The sequence below is a fragment of the Vicia villosa genome, unplaced genomic scaffold, assembly GCF_029867415.1.
Source record: "Vicia villosa cultivar HV-30 ecotype Madison, WI unplaced genomic scaffold, Vvil1.0 ctg.001716F_1_1, whole genome shotgun sequence".
Taxonomy (NCBI): domain Eukaryota; kingdom Viridiplantae; phylum Streptophyta; class Magnoliopsida; order Fabales; family Fabaceae; genus Vicia; species Vicia villosa.
The window spans coordinates 137,581-163,734 of record NW_026705709.1 but is presented as its reverse complement, the minus strand read 5'-3'; the positions used below and the strand labels follow the sequence as shown (position 1 = coordinate 163,734).

At 31.1% G+C, this 26,154-nt stretch overlaps 2 protein-coding genes across 2 annotated transcripts; both read right to left on the bottom strand.

Moving 5' to 3' along the window:
- Positions 1-269: 269 nt before the first annotated feature.
- LOC131636409 (DNA-directed RNA polymerase III subunit RPC8-like) lies at positions 270-2,695 on the bottom strand. The gene is made up of 8 exons (XM_058907014.1): positions 2,510-2,695; positions 1,753-2,000; positions 1,556-1,651; positions 1,346-1,433; positions 1,168-1,246; positions 941-1,010; positions 771-860; positions 270-540 (listed from the first exon to the last, which is right to left on the bottom strand). The coding sequence occupies exons 2-8, from the start codon at positions 1,861-1,863 to the stop codon at positions 496-498; spliced, it is 579 nt and encodes a 192-aa protein (XP_058762997.1). The 5' UTR covers positions 1,864-2,000; positions 2,510-2,695; the 3' UTR covers positions 270-495.
- Positions 2,696-9,340: 6,645 nt separating this feature from the next.
- LOC131636410 (long-chain-alcohol oxidase FAO4A-like) lies at positions 9,341-14,745 on the bottom strand. Its single transcript, XM_058907015.1, has 3 exons — positions 14,448-14,745; positions 12,627-12,896; positions 9,341-11,408 (listed from the first exon to the last, which is right to left on the bottom strand). The coding sequence occupies exons 1-3, from the start codon at positions 14,742-14,744 to the stop codon at positions 9,576-9,578; spliced, it is 2,400 nt and encodes a 799-aa protein (XP_058762998.1). The 5' UTR covers position 14,745; the 3' UTR covers positions 9,341-9,575.
- Positions 14,746-26,154: the final 11,409 nt, after the last annotated feature.

Here is a 26,154-nt window from a genome sequence, read left to right as displayed (position 1 = left end):
ACTGCAGTGGCTAAACTAGTGGCATATTTTTCTTATTCATATATCAATCTCATTATTTCTGTTGTGAAGTCATGCACCATACTTGTCTAAAAAATTAACAATGTATGACAAATATATATATAAAAAAATTAAATGTATACCAAAATGTAAGGAGTTAAAAAAAATGTATGACATGTAATTATATCCACGAAATAACAAAAGTATGGTACCTTTCTTACAGCATGATGATAGTTATGCCGGTTGTATAAATAGAAAGGCAATGGAATTCATTGAATCAAAATTTAAAAACTTTACAAAGCAATGGAAATTCATTGAATCACACATTCCATGTTTTTAAGAGATGTCCACAAGAACATGAGCAAACCATTAATTTCTTCTAACCTAACAAGTAATAACGACTAATTTCTTTACCGTTTTCTTTTATTCCAAAGCAAAATAGGGGCAATTTCTTCTAATTGTAACCTTGAAAATGAATAAATCCCAGGAATGAATTCATCACCACCAGGAAACAGGACCCAAACCATCTTGATCTAATGATCCCTGTAAAATAAACATTAAATCAATCCTCCATCAATGTGCAATGCTTGTTTATTAGGATTTAAACTATCTTCTATACGTCGCATATCAATATGGTAATAAGTTCAAACTCGGTTTCTTTAATTGGCTGGTTGATGATGCAATCGATGAGTATCGATTCATAATTAAAAGATATGCATGAACCAGAGAAATGAAGAAAATAGAGGCCAAATTGGGGAACAAGAAATACTTACACTAACCAACATTGGAGCAAATGGCTTTGATTCTTTTGGTTGCTCAACTGGAATTGGAGGGTAACTCACACTTTGAACTTGGAATTTGATCTGCCATGTTGGTAACCAAAATTTTGTTTCATGCTTGTTGGCAAGGAATACAATTGAGATAAAAGGAAAAGGAGTCTAACCTCGTCAGAATAATTAATACCGAGTGATAAATCATTTTCATCAAAATCCCAATACCATGTGCCTTTGTTGCTGTAAATTTCACCAAAATATAAACATGATGTTTTAGCTACATAATGAGAGGGGGTTTTGCACGAAAAAAATAAAAGAAAAAGATCTTATGTGGATATGCTTTAGTATTATGTTCAAATTTCATCCCAAAAGTAAAATTGTATAGAAGCAGCATTACCTATTTTCTGCTTCATAATGGTTTGGATTGGGCATGTGATGAGTAGGAATATAAATGTCATCAAAGAATCCAATGGATACTGTCAATCAAAAATACATAATTACTAAACAGGAAATATCTTAAAATACATCTTAAATTTGATAATCCATGATAATCCAGCTGAAAATTGAATACATACAGCGCAAGCCATCAGCATTAGATGAAACAAGTTTTGCAGTAATAATCTCCCCCGGAAATGGACGAAACATAATCAAATTAAATACCACCTGTCAGATATTCCAGAATACAGTTATATAGAATTCAAATCCAATCAACTTCATAGTCTCATTATGTAGAATTCAAATCCAATCATATGACAAGAAGTTCAACACAACCCATATACTCATACCAGGTAGGTCGGAGCACCGTCACCAGGGAAGATAGCCCCACCCTCGATGGATATGATATCATAAACAGATACGCAAAGGCCCAAGTTTGCAATAACCTAACATGAGTACAGAAACACAATACAAAGACAGGTGAAATAAGTTAAATAAATTATATATAATGGGTCATAAGAAAATGAAAATGTTAGCAACAGAAAACCTTATCCAAGAAAAGCCTCTCAAGCTCCGTGTGTATGGCTTCTCCAATGGGAAGAGAAAGAAGAGATGGAGGCAAGGCCAATTTATGCTCAATCTTACTGAGATAAAACATTGACCCTATACCCTGTTAGGGAGTGCTATCCCGAAGAAACAGGACTACAATAGAAAATATTTTCGGCTTCAACCAATAGAACTTCAATAACAAAATGAAATACAAGTTCTTCTGAATCAAATGTAGTTGCCCTTATGCTGCACAACAAAAAGTGACTTTTAGTATGTTTAAAAAGGGAATTTATGAACTAGAAACATCATTTCATGACTAAGATTGTAGTTAGAGACAATATAAATAAACTAAAACAAAAAGTTCCCCCACTTCAAAGATCGAGTCCATTATGTCCTTCTTCAAAGTTAAGCGTATAAAATAAAATAAACAAATATACAAACATGACCATTACACAAGATGCATGGATGCAAAATTAAACAATACACTCTAAACTCACTCCACTATGTAGCAGTAGTTGTGCTCAGCCCTATATGAATACTACTTCATTTGAAATCCTTGAAAAGAAACACAAAAATTACACAATTATTTGGAACCACTTCTTATATATAACATGCGGATTTACAAACACACCTCCCTGAAAGCCACATGCACCCGCCTAATCCCACAATTATCATCAGAACAAGCAACAGGAGCAAGCAAGTATAATGGAAAAGCAATCAAAACGACATAAAATACAAGGAACATAAATGAATACCTGAGTTGAAGTGTGAAGATGAAGAAGAAGACGACGGCGCTAGGATTTGCGAAATCGTGTTCCGGCGAGGTTGCAGCAACAGAACACCGGCGAAGATGCGGTGATGGGACTCCGAGGAACGGGCTACGGCTAGGGTTTAACAAGGAACTGAAACAATTAGGATTTTGTGGTTTTAACCCTCATAGACCAAAATACGTAATTTTTTGTATTTTATCAAAAACTAAATCCAATTTATTTATGTTTTTGTCAAAAAAAAAAAAAAATCCAATTTATTTATTGTAAAAATTAATGTCTAAGTTATAATTCTTGTCAAATTTTTTATAATTAAAATTTATTTTTGTCAACTTCTGCAATTATATTTGATGATATTTAAAAATTACTAGATTGTTGGCCCGTGCGATGCACGGTTATTTCAAAATTGAAATTTATAATATTAATATTTATTTTATTATAATAATATATTAAATTATTTTATTAAAATATTATTCTGTTATATAAGCTTATTTTTTATTTATCATAAAAATTAAAATATTCATAATATTATTAATATAATAACACAAAATTTTAAATAAATCTTTTATTAATATTAAAATTAGTCTTATACTGCCACATATTGTCGAATTAGTAAACTTTTATTAATATAAAATTAGTATAATTTTATTCATAATAATATTAATATAATAACATGTGCGAGTGAGAGAAGTAAAATAATATGAAAATAAATTCACAAAAAAATTAATAATAGGAAAAAAATTCAAAAATCATTCTAATAAAACATGATTATATTTGCACACAATTAGATCATTGACAATTATTTTTTAAATTTTACGTTGTGAATTTATAAATTTCAATTATCACTATTAAAATATCTATTTATTTGTAACTTATCTAAAAGACTTCAATTTATGTTCTTATTTTTTTATCTATTTATTAAATTTTCTTAAATATGAAAATAAGCATATATGAATGGAACATAAATATAATAAATATAATTATAAAATATATGAAATGATAAAAATAATTTAGGCTTATATAGATTGAACTTTAAATAAATTCAAATAAATTTAAAAAATAAAAATTTATATTTATAATTTTAGTTTAATTGTTCAAAAAATTATAAATAAATTTTATATCAAATGTAAATATTTTTACATATTCAAAATGATATTTTAGTCTTATACTAATTCTTTCAATATACACATAAATGAATATTCTATATTACATTTTATTATATTGACTTAATTAAAAAATAATAAAATATTTTTATTGTTAACACATTGCGACGAAAATGATAAAATTTTATAAATAAATATTATCATAAACAATTATCACTATTCTATCAAATACAAATTATAAAAAAAAATTGTGTTTAAAATTACAAACAAACAACGTTCTAAAAGTCTCAGTAAATATACTATATTTTAAAATTGATGGTAGATGCTATCTCCCACTTAAATTTTTTGCTTGATCTTGCCTTCATTGTCCAAATATAATATATTTTTTCATTTACTATGACTGTGACCATTCCATCTGCATTATAATTTTTTCATATACCTCGTATAAAATGAACCACCATGCCATCTGCATTTTTACAAAATGTGTATAAACCATCCTGCCATATGCATTCGTTTAAAATGTCTATAATCAAATGTAGCATATTATAAAAAATATATAAAATAGTATCACCATTGTAGTGAAGAAAAAACAACATACAAATAAAACTAAAAAAATTGGCAAATTATTCTTATTCTACTATATGTAAAACTATTATATATAAATATAACACTTAATCAAGATTTTCATATTATATATAAATATATAAATTGGAATTGATAAAAATTATAAATTATAATTATGAATGACATACAAATTCATAATACAAATACACATGGCCGTCTCAATTTTTTGGAGTCCCCGTGCAGTAGCCCGCCTTGCACGCCCTCAAAGAGGGCCCTGCAAATACACAAAGAAAACATAATTATAAATTCAAACTATGAATGAAATACAAATGCATAATATGAATACACAATAAAAATATTTTTCTGCACACACAGAATACAATCTCTTCCATCAAGGAATTCTCATATGAGATAAGAGGTTCTAAAAAAGACATATTTATAGTGAATCAACATTTTTAATTTCATTAGAATTGAAAAGTCTAAATTTTTTATCGTTACCAATGACATAAAAAGTAGGTTTCAATTTTTATTACAATTTATTATAAGAGTTATACATAATAATTTTATGCAATAATTATTATTTTAATTTTGTCATTATTATAATTGTATAACGTTTGATATTTATTCTTATTCTTAATTTTTTTTTTAATTTAGAAAATTTATTCTTAACATAAGCAGTTACATATTGATTATTATTATTCTTAGTATTTATTATTTTTTAAATAGTATATTCATAATCTTCATTTCCAATATTGAGTTGATCTACCCTTTCCATCTTTGTTCTTTTTCGTTTATTTTATTTTGATTGTATCTGAATTAAATATATTATTATTCTTAGTATTTATTATTGTTTAAATGGTATATTCATAATCTTTATTTCCAATATTGAGTTGATCCACCTTTTCCATCTTTCTTGTTTTTCGTTTATTTTACTTTGATTGTATCTGAATTAAATATAAAATTGATTATTTAATCCTAAAATTTAATAGATAGAATTTTTTTTAATCTTTGTATGTATGTTAAATTCCTTAGGTTAAAATTATATTAAAATGCTTTCTAAAATTATATAGATTATTTATAAAATTTTAAATACTTATAATTTATATATAAAATTTTAAATACTTATTTTTAAATGAATTCTAAAATTATATATATAATTTAAATACTTATTTTTTGAGGTTTTCCTATTATTAGTAGGATTATTCTTAAACCTTAAAATTTAAATACTTATTTTAAAAATATATTCTAAAATTATTTAGAAAATTTAAATACTAATTTTTTGAGGTTTTAATATTGATTGTTGGAGAATTCAATTCTTAATTTTTGAAATAATTATTAATTTTAAATTTCAAAATTGTACAATTATAATAATTATTATATTAATATTTATTTTAATAAAAGGTTTGTATAATTAGGATTTTTATTTAGAATTGTTATCAAGTGACATGTGGATAATATTATTACTAAGAAGACATGTGGCTAGGGTTGCCATCATGACTTCTTTAGATTTATAGTAAGTAGATACCTTTTTTTCATTAATATAATTTAAACATATCTTTAATTCATATTTAATTTTGCATTAGTATAATTTAAACATATCTTTAATTCATATTTATTTTTAAAAATATGTAAACTACGGTAAAACAAATTTCAAAATTTTTAAAAATTGTTAATTAATTTTATAATTTAGGTTATGAAATAAAAATTGAATATTCAATGGGTTGTGTTTAATTTCTTATTATTATTTTGATTTAATTTCTTTGTTTTCATTTAAAATATATAAACAAAAAATTGTATGCTCAAAAAACTTGTAAATGAATTTTTCTATATCATGTGAGGAATCTCATTCTAATAGATGCTAAGATAACGTAAATTTATTTTAGAGAAAATGCAAGTTGAGTTTGTTTTCTCTTATATCATAATAATCATGAAAATGGGTTAGGTTAAGTTAGACTTTAAAAGATTTGAGTTTGACCTACGACAAACTTACAAATTTTGAGTTTGGCCTATGGTCTATTATTTATTTTTAGAGCTATTAAAATGAACTAGCCTCATCAGGCTGACCCATGAGCCCTATATTTTATCGTGGGTCTTGCTGCAAAAAAACCTTTAAAAAAAACACAACACTATCTTTTTTGCCCAGTCCACCGGACTTATGTTTTTCATGGGTCGGGCCGGATCAGCCAAGCGGATTTTGGGATGGTCCATTAAAAATAAAATTTTAAAATAATTTTAGTTAATTTTGGAGAAAAAATATTGAGGTAAGATATAATTGCATAAGTGTATTTCAAGTGAAAAAAAAAGTTAAAGAGGATGAAGATATATTTCAAGATGATATGATTAAAGAAATAGTTGTGAGAAAAAGAGAAAGTTTGATAAGTATAGGAGATAATATTTAGTTTCACTATACTTTTACATAAATATATTCGTGAGATTGTATATATGGATGTTGATTTGATGAATATTTTAAATATCATTTAACTAATTTTATTATTACTCTCTATTTATGTTATGTAGCTTTTATCTATTACATCCTTTTTATAAATTTAAAACTATAATATTAAAATAAAGGACTAACTGGTCCATCGGACCGGCCCACCGGGCCATAAGGTCTGTTAGTAACTGGGTTGGACTCATTTTTGACAGTCCATAAAGTAATCGGGCCGACCCACTTCAACACCTTTATATATTTTGGACCCTCGGGCCGAAGCGGGTTGGGTCAGGCCAGCTCATTTGATAGCTTTACTTTTTTCTGTGGCATGATCTGACCTTTTTAAAAGTCAAGCTTATTTAAAAGTTTGTTTCTCATTAAGGTTTTCAATTAATCAATATTATTTAAGAAGCCTTATAGAACGATCTATATATGCATATATAGGCTGAAATATTTAGTATTTTTTCCTAATATGTATGTATATATAGGCCAACTTAATTAGTTTTTTTTCTAATATATATATATATATATATATGAAAATACATACAGAGCTATAAGGCTTCATAAACTTTTTTAATAGTCCACATATGATCTATTTAATTATGGGCTATACTGCGATGACACCATTCAATGGCATCATATATAACTTACACGCGATGTGTATATCTTTTTTAGCCATGCACATATATCAAAATATGATAAAAAAATTATTAAAATAACGAGTACATATTAATGGTAGAATGTACAGGTTAGTGTACAAAATAGTGTCATCGTATCATTTTTCTTTAATTAAATAGGCTTTTAAAAAAACTTAAGTCTGACATCTTTATTAAATAAGTCTAACATGGTCTTAAATTGGCTAGGCTATAGCACCCTGTAGGTCAGCCTGACCTATTCTCATCCCTAATCCCAACCCACGTAAAACCCTCAACATATTTGAGTCATCTAAAATATCCTTCTTAGACAAGTCGATGCTACTTCTCAAGTCCTTGTCGTCCATGAAAAGGAGAACATGATCGCCACACTCAGGTCTGTATTGTGCTTAAAAATGGAAATTTCCTTCTTCTTATGGTCCACTTAGAGGCGAAGATTTTCAAAGACATGTGTAGTCTATGGATCAAATATAGGTAAAAACATTAGCTATAATATAATGAATGAATGTCCCAAAGAATTTAGAGACTGCAAAGAGGGTATGAAATTATAGATAATGATAAAAGTTTTTATATGGTTAAATTAGACAAAGCTGCATACAGAGAACAAGTAATTTCATAGGGACCTTGAATGACCTTGGACTACTACTTCGTCATCTCCAACTAGACACATGAGTTTGCTTCTCCAAATGCAAAGGTGGAAAGAACCATCGTTTGGGTGTGCTTTCTAGGACTAGATTTGGTTTACTATGATGAGAATTTCGAGTTAACCATGGCCTTCTCCATAAGTCACTTGATTAAAATTTATAACAATACATTGAAAGTCGGCGTGGAAGATTCTCCAGAGTTTGTGTTGAAGTGGGTCTCATCCTTTCATAGTTAGAAAATTTAAGGTCAATGGCCACTAGTATAAAATCACCTTTGCCTCAATTGCAGCACTAAAAGTGGAATTAAGAACAATCAAGATCTTTCATAGTTAGAAAATTTTGTGTCAATGGTCACTAGTATAAAATCACCTTTGCCGCAATTGCAGCACTAAAATTAGAATTAAGAACAATCAAAATCTTTCATAGTTAGAAAATTTTGGATCAATGATCACTAGTATAAAACCACCTTTGTCGCAATTGCAGCACTAAAAGTGGAATTAAGAACAATCAAGATTTTTTATAGTTAGAAAATTTTGGGTCAATGGTCACTAGTATAAAATCATCTTTGACGCAATTGCAGCACTAAAAGTGAAATTAAGAATAATCAAAATCTTTTGGATCTGGATCCTCTCCAGTCAGCTATCTCCTGCTCTCTCTCTCCTGCCCCCATCACAACCATTCATCCACATTTTACCCCTCTTTTCAAAACTGTATTTTTCTGTTTATTTCTTTTTGATGAAAATTCAACCATTGGATTAGCACATGAGGAAAGGCTGGACAAAAAGAGCAGCAGGAGATCCATTTCCAAATCTTTCATAGTTAGAAAATTTTGAATCAATAGTCACTAATATAAAATCACCTTTGCCGCAGTATTAAAAGTGGAATTAAGAACAATCAAGATCTTTCATAGTTAAAAAATTTTAGGTCAATGGTCATGAGTATAAAATCATTAAGAACAATCAAGATCTTTCATAGTTAAAAATTTTTGAGTCAATAGTCATGAGTATAAAATCACTTTAGCGGCAATTGCAGCACTCAAAGTGGAATTTAGAACAAATCAAGATCCCCATCAAATTGCTCAAAACAAAGAAAATACTATTTCCAAAGCTAAGCCTGCTAAACATTAATAGATGAAACTTGCTCACACACACAACTAAGAGGTTTTTAATTTAAACGTGGACGAAAATTGCAAAAAGATTGATATAACCTACTAAGATATAAAAAACAGAACCTTTGCAGAAGTAGGCATCTTAAACTTGGAGACACTTTTCCATTCTCACTCCTTCACTTATTTGAATTCACTCCTTCTTAAATAACTGTACCAATGAAAATTTGTGTTGCTTTTTGCTAGGACTGTATAGATATTGGTTTCTGATTTACCAGTTATACTTACAAAGTTTGCAATATACTGTCTAATATGAAAGTTAACAATCAAAGACACATGTTATAGTCGAAACATCAACAACAAAAGTATATTATAAGCAATTACATGTACATGTTTGGAAATCCTTCAGAGAGAGCTCAAACTGTTTGATCTCTCTCTGACGAATTTCCAAACACCGATTATTTAGTAACCATAACAAAAATAGAAAAAAAAATCTAATGATATATGAACTAGACTGATTCCATTAGCCTAGTAGTTTTATTAATTCTGCAACTTCATTTTTTCCTTTTAAGGACTTGAAGAACATGTTGTGCTGTGCAATATGCAATAGCCTGAACAGTGACCATTGGATTCACACCCAAAGCTGTGGGAAACACACTTGAATCTGCAAGATAAAGACCCTCGACTTCCCATGTTTCCCCCATTTGGTTCACAACCGATTCCTTCGGATTAACGCCCATACGACAGCTCCCCATCTGATGTGCCGAGCATATGGGCGTCGAAAGGTCAGTTAATGGCCTTGAGCTTTCTTCCTTCACGAATTTCTCGAATTCGTTGTAGCTCACTTTCTTAACATTTAAGCTTCTTCCCTTATTATTGTGTGTCCCGATTTCTTCAGCCCCGGCTGCTGCCAGAATTCTCAGCACCTTCTCAATTCCTTTGTTTAAATTGTCTCTGTCTACATCTTTTATCTTATAGCTTATGCAGTTAGATGAATCCACAGTTCCTGATCCTTGATCCCTTGCCAGCGCGAAAACATGAGCTGTTCTTGAAAACTTGCGCATTCGATCTTTTATATCCAATCCAGAACTCCACGGCATGAGAAGTGAGAATAAGCCCGGATGCAACGAAGGCGTTTGGATCACTGCCCCGTATCCGGTTCTCTCAATGTCTGCAACAACTGTAGACATTGCTGTCATAATCCCTCCTTCGTAGCTTTTCTTATGTTCCTCCGGCCACAACTCGGGCGAAGAAGGTGAATCCGGGAAATAGCCCCAAGCCATTGTCACTGGATGAAGACGCAAGTTTCTCCCAATGTTTTCGTTTCTCAAACCACTTCTCTTGAGTAACGGTGGAGTACGGAGTGCTCCACAGGCAACAATTGTGACCTTAGATTCCACCACACATATTTCTTTTTTACCATTGTAGTCAATTTCAAACGCCACTCCTTTCGCTCTTTTCCTGTCTCTTCCTTTCTTTTCTCCGTGCAAGATTTGTATAGCCTCGCAACTAGGCAGAATCGCTCCATTGCCCGATTTTACCACGTCCACAAGCCATGTTTCTAATGTACCCTTCTTCTTTCCATCCTTGCATCCCAAGCAACACCAACCACAGTAGTGATCAGGTGGAGCGTTCCTCGGAATAGTATTAACAGGATACCCCATTTCATGACACCCTTTTCTCAATACCGCGTTATTAAATCCTTCTTCTTGAATATCAGATTGGACTCCCATTTTCTCGCACACGACATCAAGTGCTTCTTTGTATAATCTACTTTCAAACAATTCTAGCTCGTGGCGATGGCACCACTCCATGCATACATGGGGAGGGGTTTTGATGCTGGCTGACCAGTTAACTGCAGACCCTCCACCAACTGTCGAACCTGCTAGTATAAGGACAGACATATCGTCCGTTGCTACCAAACCATTCGAGAGGTACATTTGTTCCATGGCTTGTCCTTCAAGAAGGGAAAGATTGTTCCGAGCGAAATAGTTTCCTTTCTCCAATACCAACACTTTGTAACCACTTTTTGCCAGTACTCCAGCTATCACCCCACCTCCTGAGCCAGAACCAACAACTACCGCATCACATTGAATAACTAGAGAAGGAGATGAGACAGTAGAAGCTTTATTCTCTGGAGGAGCGACGGATACAGGGAATCCAACTCGTCCTAGAGAATCTGTAATAATGTGACGCGGGTAGTTCATATGGACAAGTCCTTTGTAAAGAGGTCCAAAAACCTCGTCATCTTTATCATTATCACAATTTTCTTCTGTTTTCGATGTTTTATGTAAAACGTTTTTCTTCTTCTTCTGCGCTTTAAACTCTGGTTCAGGACCACTATATCCAATTGCCTTCCATGATAGGTTGTTTTCTTCTTCATCTATCTGAAAACAAAAGAGTTCGTGCATAATTAGTACACGGTCCCAAGCTATCATAAAGACATACTTTGAAACAAAATATAAACAAAAATGGTATGTGAAAAGTTGAGTTAAATATTAAGACCAAATACATCAACTTCTCATTCCAGAGAGAGTTCAAGTTTTGAAAACATTATATTATTAACACTTTTTTAGATGTTTATGTTATTTGGCTTCCATACATAGATAAATATATTCGTTTTCCTTTAGGTACACAGAATTGGTGGTGTTTCAATTGTGTCTGTAGAAACTTCATCTAGGAAGAGTAGTGGGCAAGTTTTTGCTTGCACACATTCTTAATAGAGGAGCATACTCATTTCTTTTGAGAACAACTTTAATCACCCAGCACATTTTCATAAAAACTGCACATGATTTTAAAAATACAATCTGGACAAGAAGTTTTAGTCCCTTTCTCTTGATTTGGCCCATGCAAAGTGGGTTAGCAGCCCAAAAGAATTTGGCCTAATTCACTGTGGACCCTAACTAGCAGCGCCGTCTTTGAGGGCGGGCAACTGCAAATGACCTAACTAACAGGACCGTCTTTGAAGGCGTGCAAGGCGGGCTACTGCACATGGTCCAAAGTTTGTCACTTGCACAAGGTCTAAAATTGTCATAGTTAAACTACAACTAACATATACAGAATCTCCAAAAACTTAAGACGACTTTGTAACCAGAACCGAATTGGATTGTCCTATCCTCATGTGCATGGTGGGCTTTAAGGTTCATTGAAAAAGACTTTTGAAAAACTTGGACCACACTAAAGCTATGAGAGAATTGTATACATTAACTAACTCCTGACATGGTTTTCCATTCTATTTGCTGTGAAGGACAAGTAATGAGAGTAAATATACAAATTTGTAATACATGTATATACTAATGTTTGTTCTTTTTAGTACTACATCTTCGGAAATTGTACGAGAATAACAAATGAGTGTAGGGCCCAGTCTTTAATTGGAACCCAAATGGAAATCAAGTCTTATTATTTTGTGGAATAAGAAAGCCTCACAGTATTATTTTTTCAAGAGTGTTGAAAAAAAGATGTACATCATAGTAATAATTCAGTAGCACAGAACACAACAGTGGCAACACTTATTAATGATCAAAAAAGGAAAAGAAAGCGAAAGAACCTGAAAGCATTCAATGCATTCAACAAGGAAGTAAAGTAGTAGTATTAGTATAATTTACCTGAGTAAAAAATACAAAGAGAGTGAGAAGCTTAATGGTTCTGAAAAGCATCCTAAGTAGACCAAAGTAACTTTGAGACCAACCCTGCAGTATTTTTTCGCGCTTCTCCGGCGACAAGTGAGGGTAGCTATGGAAAAATGGGAATTTGGTAGAGAGACATGCAGCACCACAGTATATCAATGTGCCAAACCATGTTGATAGTAGCCATAAGGATAACATGAATAGCCATGTACTTGGGTGTTCCAGTTTCTCACTCACCAAAACTCCTAGCTACAAATCATTAAACCAAAAATTAAAATACACATAATAAATAATATATTATATAATATATACTATATGCTTTAATTAGAGTAGTTGCTACTACAACCTTTAGTATTAAATTCTGTAGGGTGGAATGTGAATAACAGAGACTGTACATGCATGAAATTTATTGGGTGACCCAGTGGTTTGAGGTTTCAAACACTTGTTAAAAATAGGTTTTTGTACACAAATTAAAACAGGATGCAAAGGCATCAGATGAAGGGAGGCCAATTCGAATCTGCGACACTTAACTTATTTATCTAAAAAATGTTATTTAATTAATGGATATATGTATTAAAATGTTTTTTATATTTATCATTAAATGTTTATAAATTTTAATTTTCAATATAAAGAAATAAATAACTCATTAAATTCTTATAATCATATCAAGAGTGTAATTGGGAAAAAATATATAATTAATGCCATATATTTATGAAATATGTGTTGTTTTGAAACAAAATAAAAATATTAAAACCACCAGAATTTTGAGATGGCGTGAATAATAAACATGCTATAGTGTGTACCGGCAATTAATGTGGTGATCAATCAGTTTTCTGTCATTAAGTGAATATGCAGAAAGAAAGGGAATTAACAATAACTGAAAGAGACCCATTTCTTCTTAATTAAGAATATATAGAAAAAAATTAGTTAACATATAATGTTCACCCAAAAAATTAGGATTGGCAAAACGTACTGTCCGCTTCATCTTATGTCCGCCAAAAAATGAGGGAGAGCAAATCCGCTAAGTTAAAATCGACCTAAAAATGAAGTCCGTCCCGTCAAAGTGGCGGGTTGACAGATAGTGGGTTTGTCGGGCTATTGTTTTATTAATTTATTTTTATATTTTTTTAGTAAATTAATAGTTTTTTTTTTTAATTTTCAATTAAATTTTTCACTTATTTTTCAAAACAATTTTTTATAAAATATCACTTTTAACAAATTTTACTTAAAAAAATGTTGCATATATTTACAAATAAATATATAAGTTAAACCATCAAGAATTATAATTAATTAACTTAAAAAATGGACTTAAGGATAAGCTGAACAAATAGACAACGGACTTTTGGCGGATATGCAGCCCGACCCGGCGGACCACGACCTGTTTTGACGCCCCTGCCAAAAACTAATATAATATTTGAAATGAATACAAATACTTGTAAACATTTACAGACCAAAATATTGAAAACATCTGACTACCTTTTGTTTTGACATTCAAAGTAAAGTTTGAAGAATGATGATTTCATGCAAAGAGAAGAAATTAAAAGGAAAAAAATAAAAACTGACCTTAGACTTTAATTAAGAGAGTAATTGCATGCTATTTTTTCAGAAACAAATGATCAAGATAAGAAAAACAAAAAGGGAGTACCACGGTTCGATCCCCGCAACTGCGATCGGGAGGGGGCTTGACCCACTTGATGCCAGAGCTGATCCCCCGAACCGGACTATACCGGTGGTGATAAACCAAAAAAAAAAAGGGAGTAAAACAAAAAGAGAGAACAAAGAAAGTTACAATGATCCTACATGTTCTGGTGTGCCAGCCATGGAAGCTGAAGTTCTGTAGAAATTGTTGACAGATTCATCAGAGGAAGCAACAACGTTTCTGTCAATGATTGAAGGCAAGAGAGTATCACAAAGCGCTACAAGTGACTTCATTTGTCTTGGAGAAAGTGAGTTTCTAAGAGGTTTCTTCTGTTGTTTTTCACTACTCTGTGTGTCAAACTCAAACCCACCAAGCTCAACAACAGTGTGAACTTTTGCTTCATTTCTGCTAATACTCTCTCTATTGATTTCCATACTTGACTTGTTTTTGTTTCTCATTTCTATTTCCCAAAGCTAAGCTATTTATATAACTATAAATGCATTGTTTGGTGCATTAAAGACTTATAGAATAAAATAGGAACGAAAATTGTATTATTGAAAATAATGACAGTCCAACCTATAATTAATAAGTTTTTATAAATATTGCTATAAAAAAGTTTTAATAAATATTATATATTTTTCCTATTTAATAATATATCATATTTTTTAAATAAAAAATGGGTGATGCACGGCGAGTGACGATCATGAATCACGCTATTTTATTTTTATTTTAAATTTTTTTAATAACATTGATTTTCTATTAAATAGCAGTGTAAGATTATATGTGCATATCCATTAACCTTTTTAAAATATTTTTTCATTATTGTGTTTTACTAAAAATAATAAAAGGTTAACTTTATCCAAATAAATGATCATAAATTAAATTGAATAGAGTATAAGGAAGCCATTATTGAGTACAAGAAAGAAAGTAAGAGGAATTGGTTTTGAAATCTTGTCAAATTAATTTTGATAAAATTGTTTTTTTTCTTTTTCATTCAAGTATTTTTCTTTAGTTTTTAAGAAGTAACCTAATAAGACACATGAAGGAAAGAGAAATAAGCTGTTAAATGGCTTATCTTTATAAATAATAAATTGTATAGAAGATCAGAGTAAAAAGGAAACCGTTATAGCATATAGGACAGTAAAATGAAGCTGTTATGCAATCTCAGTAAAATTAATTTGAATAATTTGTTTTCATTTATAATTTTTTTTGTTTTGTTTAATAGGCTACTAGTACTAGGCTGAATTTCAAGTTGATGTCGTGAATTTAAACAGCAGACCAAAATTATTTATAATTTTTGAATGTGTAATACAAGAGTAACTAATGAACTTAGATCAGAAATAACACTTTCAATCACCTATCTCAACCTACTAGCAATAAACTTAGATAGAATTGTATACAGATAATTGACAAAGGAAATAGGTCGAAAATCAAACAAATGCCGAGGACTCTTAACTTTTAAAATCAAAGAAATAAAAGTACAATTTATGTCTTTGGTCAACTTTCGATTATGATAAAAGTCAGTACATCAACTGATCTTTTAAGACATCCTAAAATTATTTTATAATCCCAAGATTAATTCCATCTGATCTGAGGCTATTAAAACTGTCACAATCTCAAATTGCCTGTTTAATGTCAACCTCTGAAAAAGGTAGCGTTAATACTGACCCTCCTCTGTAGTAATCTCAACATCTGAAAAAGGTATAATGTCAACCTCTGAAAAAGGTAGCGTTAATACTGACCCTCCTCTGTAGTAATCTCAACATCTGAAAAAGGTAGCGTTAATACTGACCCCTCTTCTGTAGTGATAGATTTAAAAGAAAGATCTCTTATCTTTGGCCGATCACCGCTGACAAATGAAAATAAATGCATTGTTTGGTGCATTAAAACCTATAGAATAAAATTTGGCCCTTCTTTGTACCAAAAAAGAAAAAATATATATAGAATAAAATAGAAACGAAAATTGTAATATTGAAAATAATGACCATCCAACCTATAATTAATAAGGTTTTATAAATATTTCTATAAAAATGTTTTAAAAAATACTATATATTTTCCTATTTAATAAAATATCACATTTTAAAAATATTTTTTTCATTATTGTATTTTACTAAAAATAATTAAAGGTTATCTTTATCCAAATAAATGATCATAAATTAAATTGAATAGAGTATACGGAAGTCATTATTGAGCATAAGAAAGTAAAAGGAATTGGTTATGAAATCTTGTCAAATTAATTTTGATAAAATTGTTTTTTTTTCTTTTTCATTCAAATATTTTTCTTTAGTTTTTAAGAAGTAACCTAATAAGACATTTGACGGAAAGAGAAATAAGATGTTAAATAGTTTTTAAAAATATTTAGTTAAATATTTAAAAATTGTTTTACCAAAAATATTAAATGGCTTATCTTTATCTTTATAAATTATAAATTGCTAGGCTTATCTTTATCTTTATAAATTATAAATTGCTAGAAGAGAGTAAAAAGGAAACCGTTTGTAGCATAGATGAGAGGAAAATGAAGCCGTTATGCAATCTCGAGTTTCAAGTTGATCTTGAATAAAATTAAGAGTAACTATTGACCTGATTTGTAAAAATAATTTAAAAAATAATTTTTTTATAAAAAATGTCAAAATAATATATATTATTGGTCAAAACAAATCATTCTAATATAAGATATACCGAACATGATAGGAAGAAATTCAAGATTACAATTCAAAAATAAAAATAAATTTTTCTATCATTCGATAATTTTAAACATTTAGTTCTTAACTTGTGTCTAAGATAATATTAATCTTTTATTTAATTGAATATCATAACATATATTAATTCTACATAACATTTAGTTGTATTATCGAAGTTTTTATTGTCTAAGATAACATATATTAATATATATTTAATTGAATATCATAACATATATTTAAGTTTTATTAATATATTGTTGATTAAATATCACTAATATCACTAATAACTATAATAACAATTGTATATGAGTAATAACCAAGTTTTATGGAATTTGAGAGGATGAAGTTGTTTGTTCTAATTCAACCATTTGAAAAGCGGTTGTAAATACACTATTTATTTTATGAGTCCACTTTATTTTCATTGTTTAAAAAATATGGACATAAGATATCTTACTAATACTACTAAATTATTTAAAATATAAAATATTAAAATTATATATATATATATATATATATATATATATATATATATATATATATATATATATATATATATATATATATTAATGAAGAGATCATTAAATAAAATAAATATAGTAGATCTATCGACTATTTTTCTTAAAAACATATTTAAAAATAACTATGAATGTTAATAAGCATAAGTAATCGAATGAAACATAAGTACTGTCTGAATAAATAGTAATAGAATGAAACATAAGTAATGTATGAATAAATTGTATCAAAATTATATGATATTTTTTTATTAATCATACAATTTGTTTGTCATTTATAAAATTTTAAATTTTAATGGGACAAGTTCATCAAATATATATATATATATATATATATATATATATATATATATATATATATATATATATATATATATATATATATATATATATATATATATATATATATATATATATATATATATATATATATATATATATATATATATATATATATAAAATTGAAATATTAAAATTAAAACTTTAATGAGGTCAATTCCATCCAAATACAAAATAATATATTACGGATACACATGCGTAATTATATGGTACGTGCATATGGTACTGATATTAACACATTTAATTAAATATTGAATAATAACGAGAATAAGTTTACTATTGATTTAAATATTTTTATAAATAATTCCAAAACAAAAATATTTATAAATATAGGAATAATTAACTGTTGATTCAAATATTTTTATATATGAAATAATTGTTAGAACAAGATTGAGAATCTATGTTCAAAATCTAGTTTTGTTATCGTCAAAACTAGATAAAAATTATGTCTGCCATAACCTACCATGGAGATATAAACTACCTAAGGATCATCTCTGAGAAGGATCCAAACCTTGCCTCTCTTATGGATGATGCAAGTGAATTAATCCAAAGCTCTCAAATCCAGTACTAGGAAAACTACTTCACAATGCTTCGAGGTCCTGTGTTCCCTTTGTTGGTAAAAGAATTCTGGAAATTTGCCAGTATCAGTGATGATGGAAACACCATCTTGTCTGAAATCTTCAAGCTACCCATCGCTGTTACCATCTCATCAATTGTCAAAGCTACAGGCTGTGTCTCATCTGGAGTCACCATTGAAGAATTCCAATCTGACTTAAGGTTGGTAAAAACCTTTAAAACCCTATTTGATGACTCGGTTCCTTATGAACCAAATAATCCTGAACACCTCCTTCCTTATCCTAAAATGTGGTTCAAATTCTCTCTAACAAACTTTCATCCTAGGATGCAAGTAAGGAATGTCATAACTCATGATGACAGAGTGTTTGTGTTTCTTCTAACACACCACTATAGGGTTGATCTTCCTAAAACAATCTTCAACCATCTAAGGGACACCATTAGGATATCCCGAAACCAGACACACTTCCACATCCCATATGGAAGAGTTTTGTCTGAACTTATCATAAAAGATGATATCTAGAGATTAGTTGGACAAGTAGGGCCTAAGCATGCTCTCACTTCGGAAATGTGTGAGCGGGTGAACAAGATTGAAGAACTCAGATACTAATTTCTCTTACGGAGGAATTTACTCAAAAGTTCTGATCAAGGTATCCAGCATGCAAGCCATCTGAGACTAGTGGAAGAAGCAGTAATTAACAATCTGTAATACCTAAGTCTAGGACTGTGGAAATATTGTGATCATTGTTGGATTTTTATTCTATGACCAACCTTAGTAAAGCTTCTGATTGAAAAATGTTTCTGCCTTAACCATCATTCAAATAACTAAAGGAACAAAATAAGTCATCTCCACAAAATTTGTTAAGATTCTAATAATGAAAATGCTTTAGAGAACCCCAACCACATTCGTTTGTCTAAACTAACACACAATCAAAAGCCATTAATTACTCTCCCTAGGAATCATGCAGGATAATAATAATGTTTCACGAATAATGACCTTGAGGAAATGAAAAATCTCAAAAATCCTTTAGACTTCTCTCATGCGTCTCTATGTAATGATTAACTCTCTACACTAGGTTCATCTCCCTTGAAAATCATTACCCTAAAAACCAAACCACCACTCCTTGAAACCTTTCCACTCCCTAACCGCCTCTATAAAATCCTTCATCCTTCAACCCAAAACTTCACTGCTCCTCTCATAAAAAATATTCCTCTTCATCTTACCCAGCAAAACTCCAGTTCCATGGCTGTTAAAACCTTCCTTAGAAACGAATGCATGCTCGAAATCATCAATGAAAAACGCATCAATGAGTCAAATGATGAATATTGTCTTCACAAATGCTTTGCATATCAAGGCTGGAACGGATATAAGGAAATTTTGAACAAGCCAATCTATCCTAACCTTGTCAATTGTTTTTGGCTATATGCATCTGTAAGCAATGATGGACACAACATTTCATCCAGCATACTCAGCAATGAAATAGTCATCTCTCAAGCTTCTATTGCTGAAGCCATTCAATGCTCATCCGATCGAAGTCTCATGCCTTTAGAGTACTTTGATTACCTTGCTAGAAATCATTTTTCTCAACACTCCAATCTTCCAGTCATAGTAAGACAATTCTATAACACTCCATATTTTCATAATTTAATTTGAAATTAATTTAATTGAATTATGGGGAATTATTGAGAATTATTGAGAAATTAAGCAAATGGGCTTAAGTTGTGATTAGTAAAGAGGGAGTGCATTGGTAGGCCATATTACTAATTAAAATAGTTTTATTTTTTTTCACAAAATAGAGGATTGTGAGAAAAGAGGAATAGAACCAAGGAGAAGAGAAAAGTTTGAACGTGAAAGAGAAGAGAAGCATAGAAGTGCGAAAAGGGGAAGAGCGAAGAATCAACCTTCAGGTAAGGGGGCACTCTTCCATTTATCTTCTATTATGGGATTATAGGTAGTAAGACGGAATTGAACATGTTGTTTATGTCAATTGAGTTATGCTTAGGTTGTAGAAATGTTAGGTTTTGGGAGAATTGAGTAATAATGTTGTATTGATCATGTATGGTGTGAATTGGATGGTTGAAATGTGTTATAAATGTGTTAATTTGTGTTTGTGGTTGCTGTTTTGGTGTTATAATACATTTGGGTGCGAATTGGTGTGGATTCGGGTTTATACGGTGTTGGAAAAATGGGGTTTTTCTGCTACAACAGCGTCGGAATCGGTTCCCAGGTGGGAGGAACCGGGTTCCCGTAGTAGAAACCAGAAGCGAAGGAATTTTGTTCAGCAGGAACCGGTTCCCATGTAGGTACAACCCGGTTCCTAGTAGTAAAAACCAGAGAGGAGTTTCTGAAGGATTTCAGGAACCGGTTCCCACGTAGGGAGGAACCGGGTTCTACGTAACTTTTTCTAAAGTTTTCTTAACTTTGAAAACTCCTAACTTTTAAACTGTAAATCAGATTTTAGTGTCGTTTTGAGCATAGTAAAGCTAATCAAATGATTTACATAATAAAATAGTGTTTTGGATTCGTGATTCGAAATTATTTTAAAACACTCGATTTTATTTGGTTGTGGTGGTTTATGCGTACAGGTACATTAATGAATGTTTTACCTGTTATGATGTTGTGGTTGTAATTGGTGTTTGTTATACATATATTGTTGATGTAAAATATGTATTTTATTATGATTGAGCAATAACATAACTGTGTGTGGCTATTGATTATTGTATTGGTTGATGATTATGACATTTGGTTGGTTAATATGGATGATGAGCATGTTATGGTTGATACATGTATTTCATAATCATTATGTGGCTGATCCTAGACGATGGTGGATCAGTGGTAGCTAATTCCCAATGTGTGGAATTAGTGGGTGGGCGTCGCCGTATCCTTGACGATGGTGGATCAGTGAGATGGGTTATCCTAGATTTTGGTACCACATGCATATAGTTGCATTGCATTAGGTTACTTGTGTTATTATAACATGAATGGAAGATTGTCCAATGTTATAATACGTGTGATTGTGTATTGGTTGTGATTATTTGGGTGGTTATGAATCTGATTGTAACTGTAATTGGGTGAATAATATGTGATTGATGTCTTATTATCTATATCTTATAACATTGGTTAAATGTGAATGAGACTCGCCCTTACTTTTGTTATTTTTCAGATTGAGGAGTAGCTTTTGTACTTGGTGAGGATTAGCTCGTCAAGTACTTCGTTAGAGTCGGTTGGGTCAGTGTCATGCTCTGGTCGTGTAACACTGGGGACGTTGTTTAGAGCTACTTGTAAAACTCTTTTATTGGGTGTTTTAATTATGGTGGTGTTTTTAAGTCTATGACTTTGGTTGTTGCGTTATTCAGATGTTAAAGATATTTCCGCTGTGTTAACATGATAACCTGAATAATTTTGGTTTAACGTTCTCTTTTATGGCATGACATGAGTATGTTTTAATTATATGGAAGTTGTAATGCCCTTTTCATGTTTTACTCTGATTATTGTTAAACATTTATACGGGGTATTAGAAGGGTGTTACAGATTCTACAACAAACCTAAAATTCTGAAGCCTATAAGTCAAGCCTGGGCTATGTTTTCAATATCTAATCTTATGCCTCGAGGAATCTGCCTAAATACTTTATCTCTACGAGATAGATATTTAGCTTACTGCCTTCGTCAGGGTCATAAGTTAAACCTTCCAGCTATCATCTTCACTCATCTAAAGGAAGCTATTAGGTTTTTCAGAACTTCTCAGGAAACCTGCTATATACCCTATGGGAGAGTCATCTCTGAGCTAATTGAGAAAGCACCTTAGGAAAACCACGCTAGCTAAGAGTAACATTTTGTCTAGATATAGGTGTGAAGATTTTGTGTTTGATTATTCTCAGCTGTAATGTTTTAAGTGTTTTTTAATGATCTGCTTGATTTGTTTCTTGTTTATTAAATGTTTTAAACTGTTTACAACAATTTCAATTATAAAAATAGAAGAAGAACTGATTAACATGACTAAATCACCTGATTATGAGTAACCTTCTGTTTAATACAGGTCCTTTTTAAATTGATAAGTCTTAAGAGTCGTTAAACTCAACTCATGAACCAGAAGTTTGTGTTGTTTAAAGTATGCACGAATAATATCTGAAACTAAAGGAACATATTTTAGAAGATGCACGCATACATAGCTAAACTTATTAATCTTCTGAAGAATCAGGAAACTATTTCAGGGGGAGCTATAAATCAGAAATTAATTTATATGATTATCTAATTTAGGGGGAGATTACATATCTCAGGGGGAGAATACTTTTTAATACATCTAATCTCATTCAACCCTCTTAAAAGCTTTTTGATTATGACAAAAAAGGAGAGAAAAAGTAGATTTTGATGAATAAGTTATTGAAAAATAAGATGCTTGATTGAACATATGATTGAACATATAAAAGGGGATGAAATATACTTGTTTAATTATTATCACCTCATAAAATTGTTCCATCAAAATACATGGTTTTTGTCATCATCAAAAAGGGGGAGATTGTTAGAACATGATTGAGAATCTATGTTTAAAATCTAGTTTTGATGATAACAAACGTATATTTTGTGAGTAACAATTTTATTACTAATGATTTCATTGAGTGTGCAAATATTATGCTATAAGCCTTATACGCAGCATTAGAAAGAATCTCAAACAAGCACATCATCAGAAGTTATGTAGAAGAGCAAGAATTCAACAAGACAAGCTTTAAGGATTTAAACAGAAATATCAGTATACATGAAGATGCGTTACAACAATAAGATCACATAAATAGAAGATCAGAAGTTCTGATAGAGTAACGCAGTGACATACAAAAGCTACAACAAAAAAAGCACACGCGGACAAGAAAAGAAAATTCAATCTCAGCCTAAAAAAAGCAAAAGTTCATAATCAAAAGAAAACCCGTTACAAACATCATCATTAGCAAAACGGCTGCAACAAGTTAATGGAACAACTCCCAAGGTTGATTGAAGAAGCAACCCATATGCGGCACGTTGGAAAGACAAGCTTAACTAAGGAAACACGCTACCAAATGTCATCATCATGCTAAGGATAAGATTCTACCATGAACAACATTTGTCATTCATAATTCAATCGAGACAAAGCATTCAAAGCAATCTCTAAACAATCCTCAACGGCTAGATTCCAATGGTAAGATATCAAGTTATATATAGATAAAACTTCAAACTTGAATGTGCATCCATTGTACACACAATGTGTCAATAGTGCGCCCAGTGGTGCATCCAGAGTGTGCATCTAGAGTGTGTATCCATAGTGCATCTACAGAGTGGATCAAAAGAGAGATCTTGAGAGAAAATCTGTAGAAGAGCAGCTGAGCATGAAAATGTAAAAGAAAAAAAATGTGAAACCATGCTTTAGAAGTTACACAAGAGGCAACACATACTTAGTATGTGGTGAATCAATTCATAGTGTTGTTATACACTAACTATAAGCCTAAGTGAAGAAAATACAAAAGAGTGAAAAAGAAAATCATGCTGTTAAGCAGTATGCTCTAATGGAGTTTTAAAAAAATCCACTAATACTTGTTCAATTCACATATTGCTCACATTGAATGACTGGAGAAACTAAATACACTGAGTTGCTGCTCGAGAGTGTTTCATGTTTGCTTATGTTCATTAAATGTGTTATCAGCTGTAACAAGCTTCATGATCAGTATTCAAGAAGAAGATGAATATCTACGCACAAGAAGCAATCAACATGAGAGTTGGTGCTCCATATCTGCTTATGAAGAAGAAAAGAAGATGGTCTTACAAGAAGGAATAAATATCAAAAGCTAAAGCTCTAATCTCCTTACTCCGATAAGAAAAGACCAAACTGAAAAAAGCAGTCAATACAAGAGTTGCTGCTCTTAATCTACTTTCTAAAGAAGAAATGAAGATCATTGGAAGAAGCAACCTAAAACAGAGTTGTTGCTCTAAATCTGCTTGAAGAAGAAATGAAGATCAAATCAAAAGCAATCTACAATAGAGCTGTGTTGCTCTAAATCAGCTTAAGATGATTTGAAGATGAAGATCAGCAGGAAGAAGCACTCAATATTTGGAGCTGATGCTCATATTCTGCTTATCAACAAAGATACAAAGATCTCGTCAGAAGATGCAGACAAGAAGACTCAAAGATTATTCATTCACTCATAGTGATTACTTGTCATTGTATCGAAACAAATGTACTTAGACATAGGAGAAAATCTTCTTAACTAAGAAGCACACTTGTAATCTCCAGAAGAGTGATGAACGTTATATCTCGCTGAGATCACTGAACGATTCATCATCTATAGTTAGTCACGAGCAGTTGGCTTGTGCAAGGTTAGTCACAATAGTTTGGTTGTGTAGGGTTAGTCACAGCAATTGGCTGTGCAGGAGTCAATGGATGTTATATTTGTGGATCAGATCAATGAACAGTCCGTTGCAGTTAGTCACGAGCAGTTGGCTTGTGCAAGTTACTAGATTGATGAACGGTATATCCAGATGGGATCACTGAACGGTTCCGTCATCTAGGGGTTAGTCACTCGCAGGTAGTTTGTGCAGGGTTAGTCATCATAGCAGTTGGCTGTGCAGGAAGTTAGTTACGACAGTTGATCGTGCAGTTGTAATCAAGATTGGTTATAGTGGATTAAGTCCTCTAGAGAGAGGCAAAATCACCCGAGGAGGGTGAACTGGAGGTAGCCTTATTCAGAAGGTGAACTAGGATAAAAATGAATGAGTCTTTTACTTTCTGTACAATTCATTTAACTCAGAACATTCACGCAGAAATCTTCAGAACGGTACTAAACCAAGTCAGAATTTCTGATGATATAAAGAAGTTAAAATGAATATCTCATTGGTTATGCAACTCCATTTCAAACAAGCTTCCGCAACATTAAAGCATGTTCATAAGATGAGATACTAAGAGAAAGAAAAGAATTGAGAGAAAGGAAATTTTAATTTGATAAAGAACACAATTCAATCCCCCCTTTCTTGTGTTTTTCTTCACCTTCAATTTGTATCAGAGCTGGCTCTGTTATTGATCTCAAGATCAAACACTTAACCGTGTAGAGAGATCCAAAAGGAGAAAAACCACACTAAGTAGAAAATCAACGTCATATCTCAACACTCAGTATAATCAGAAGATGTCAAGGCAAAGATCTCAACACTCGGTGCACATTATCTACACATCATAAGGAGTTTAGTGATCAATATCAAATCTTAATAAGGCTCAAGACATCAAAAAGGAAGAACTTGTGCTTAAATAAAGACACTCAAAATCAAAGACAAACAAGTAGGGTTGACCCAAAGCCAGGATGGTCAAACCCAGCCAGACAGATCAGATCAAAAGATTGGAGAAAAAAAGCAAAAAGGGAAACACACAAGCATTTATTACGCTCTCCAAAGATCAATACAACAGACACAATTTCAAAGTTATAAATAGAAGAAAGATTTCTCATGGAAGGTGTGGTTCAAAAAGGACGTAGTGCTAGAATTGAAAAAAAAATCACAAACGTGATATAAGCTTAAATAGAAGCAATCTGAAACACTATTTTTTGGAGATGGCCATACAAATGTTCTTAATCTTCTTGAAAAGAAGAAAAGAAGATCAAAACTAGAAAAACACTATGAATTGATTCCTCACATACTAAGTATGTGTTGCCTCTTCTGTAACTTCTGAAGCATGTTTTCACATTTTTTTCTTTTACGCTTTCATGCTCAGCTGCTCTTCTACATATTTTCTCTCAAGATCTCTCTTTTGCTG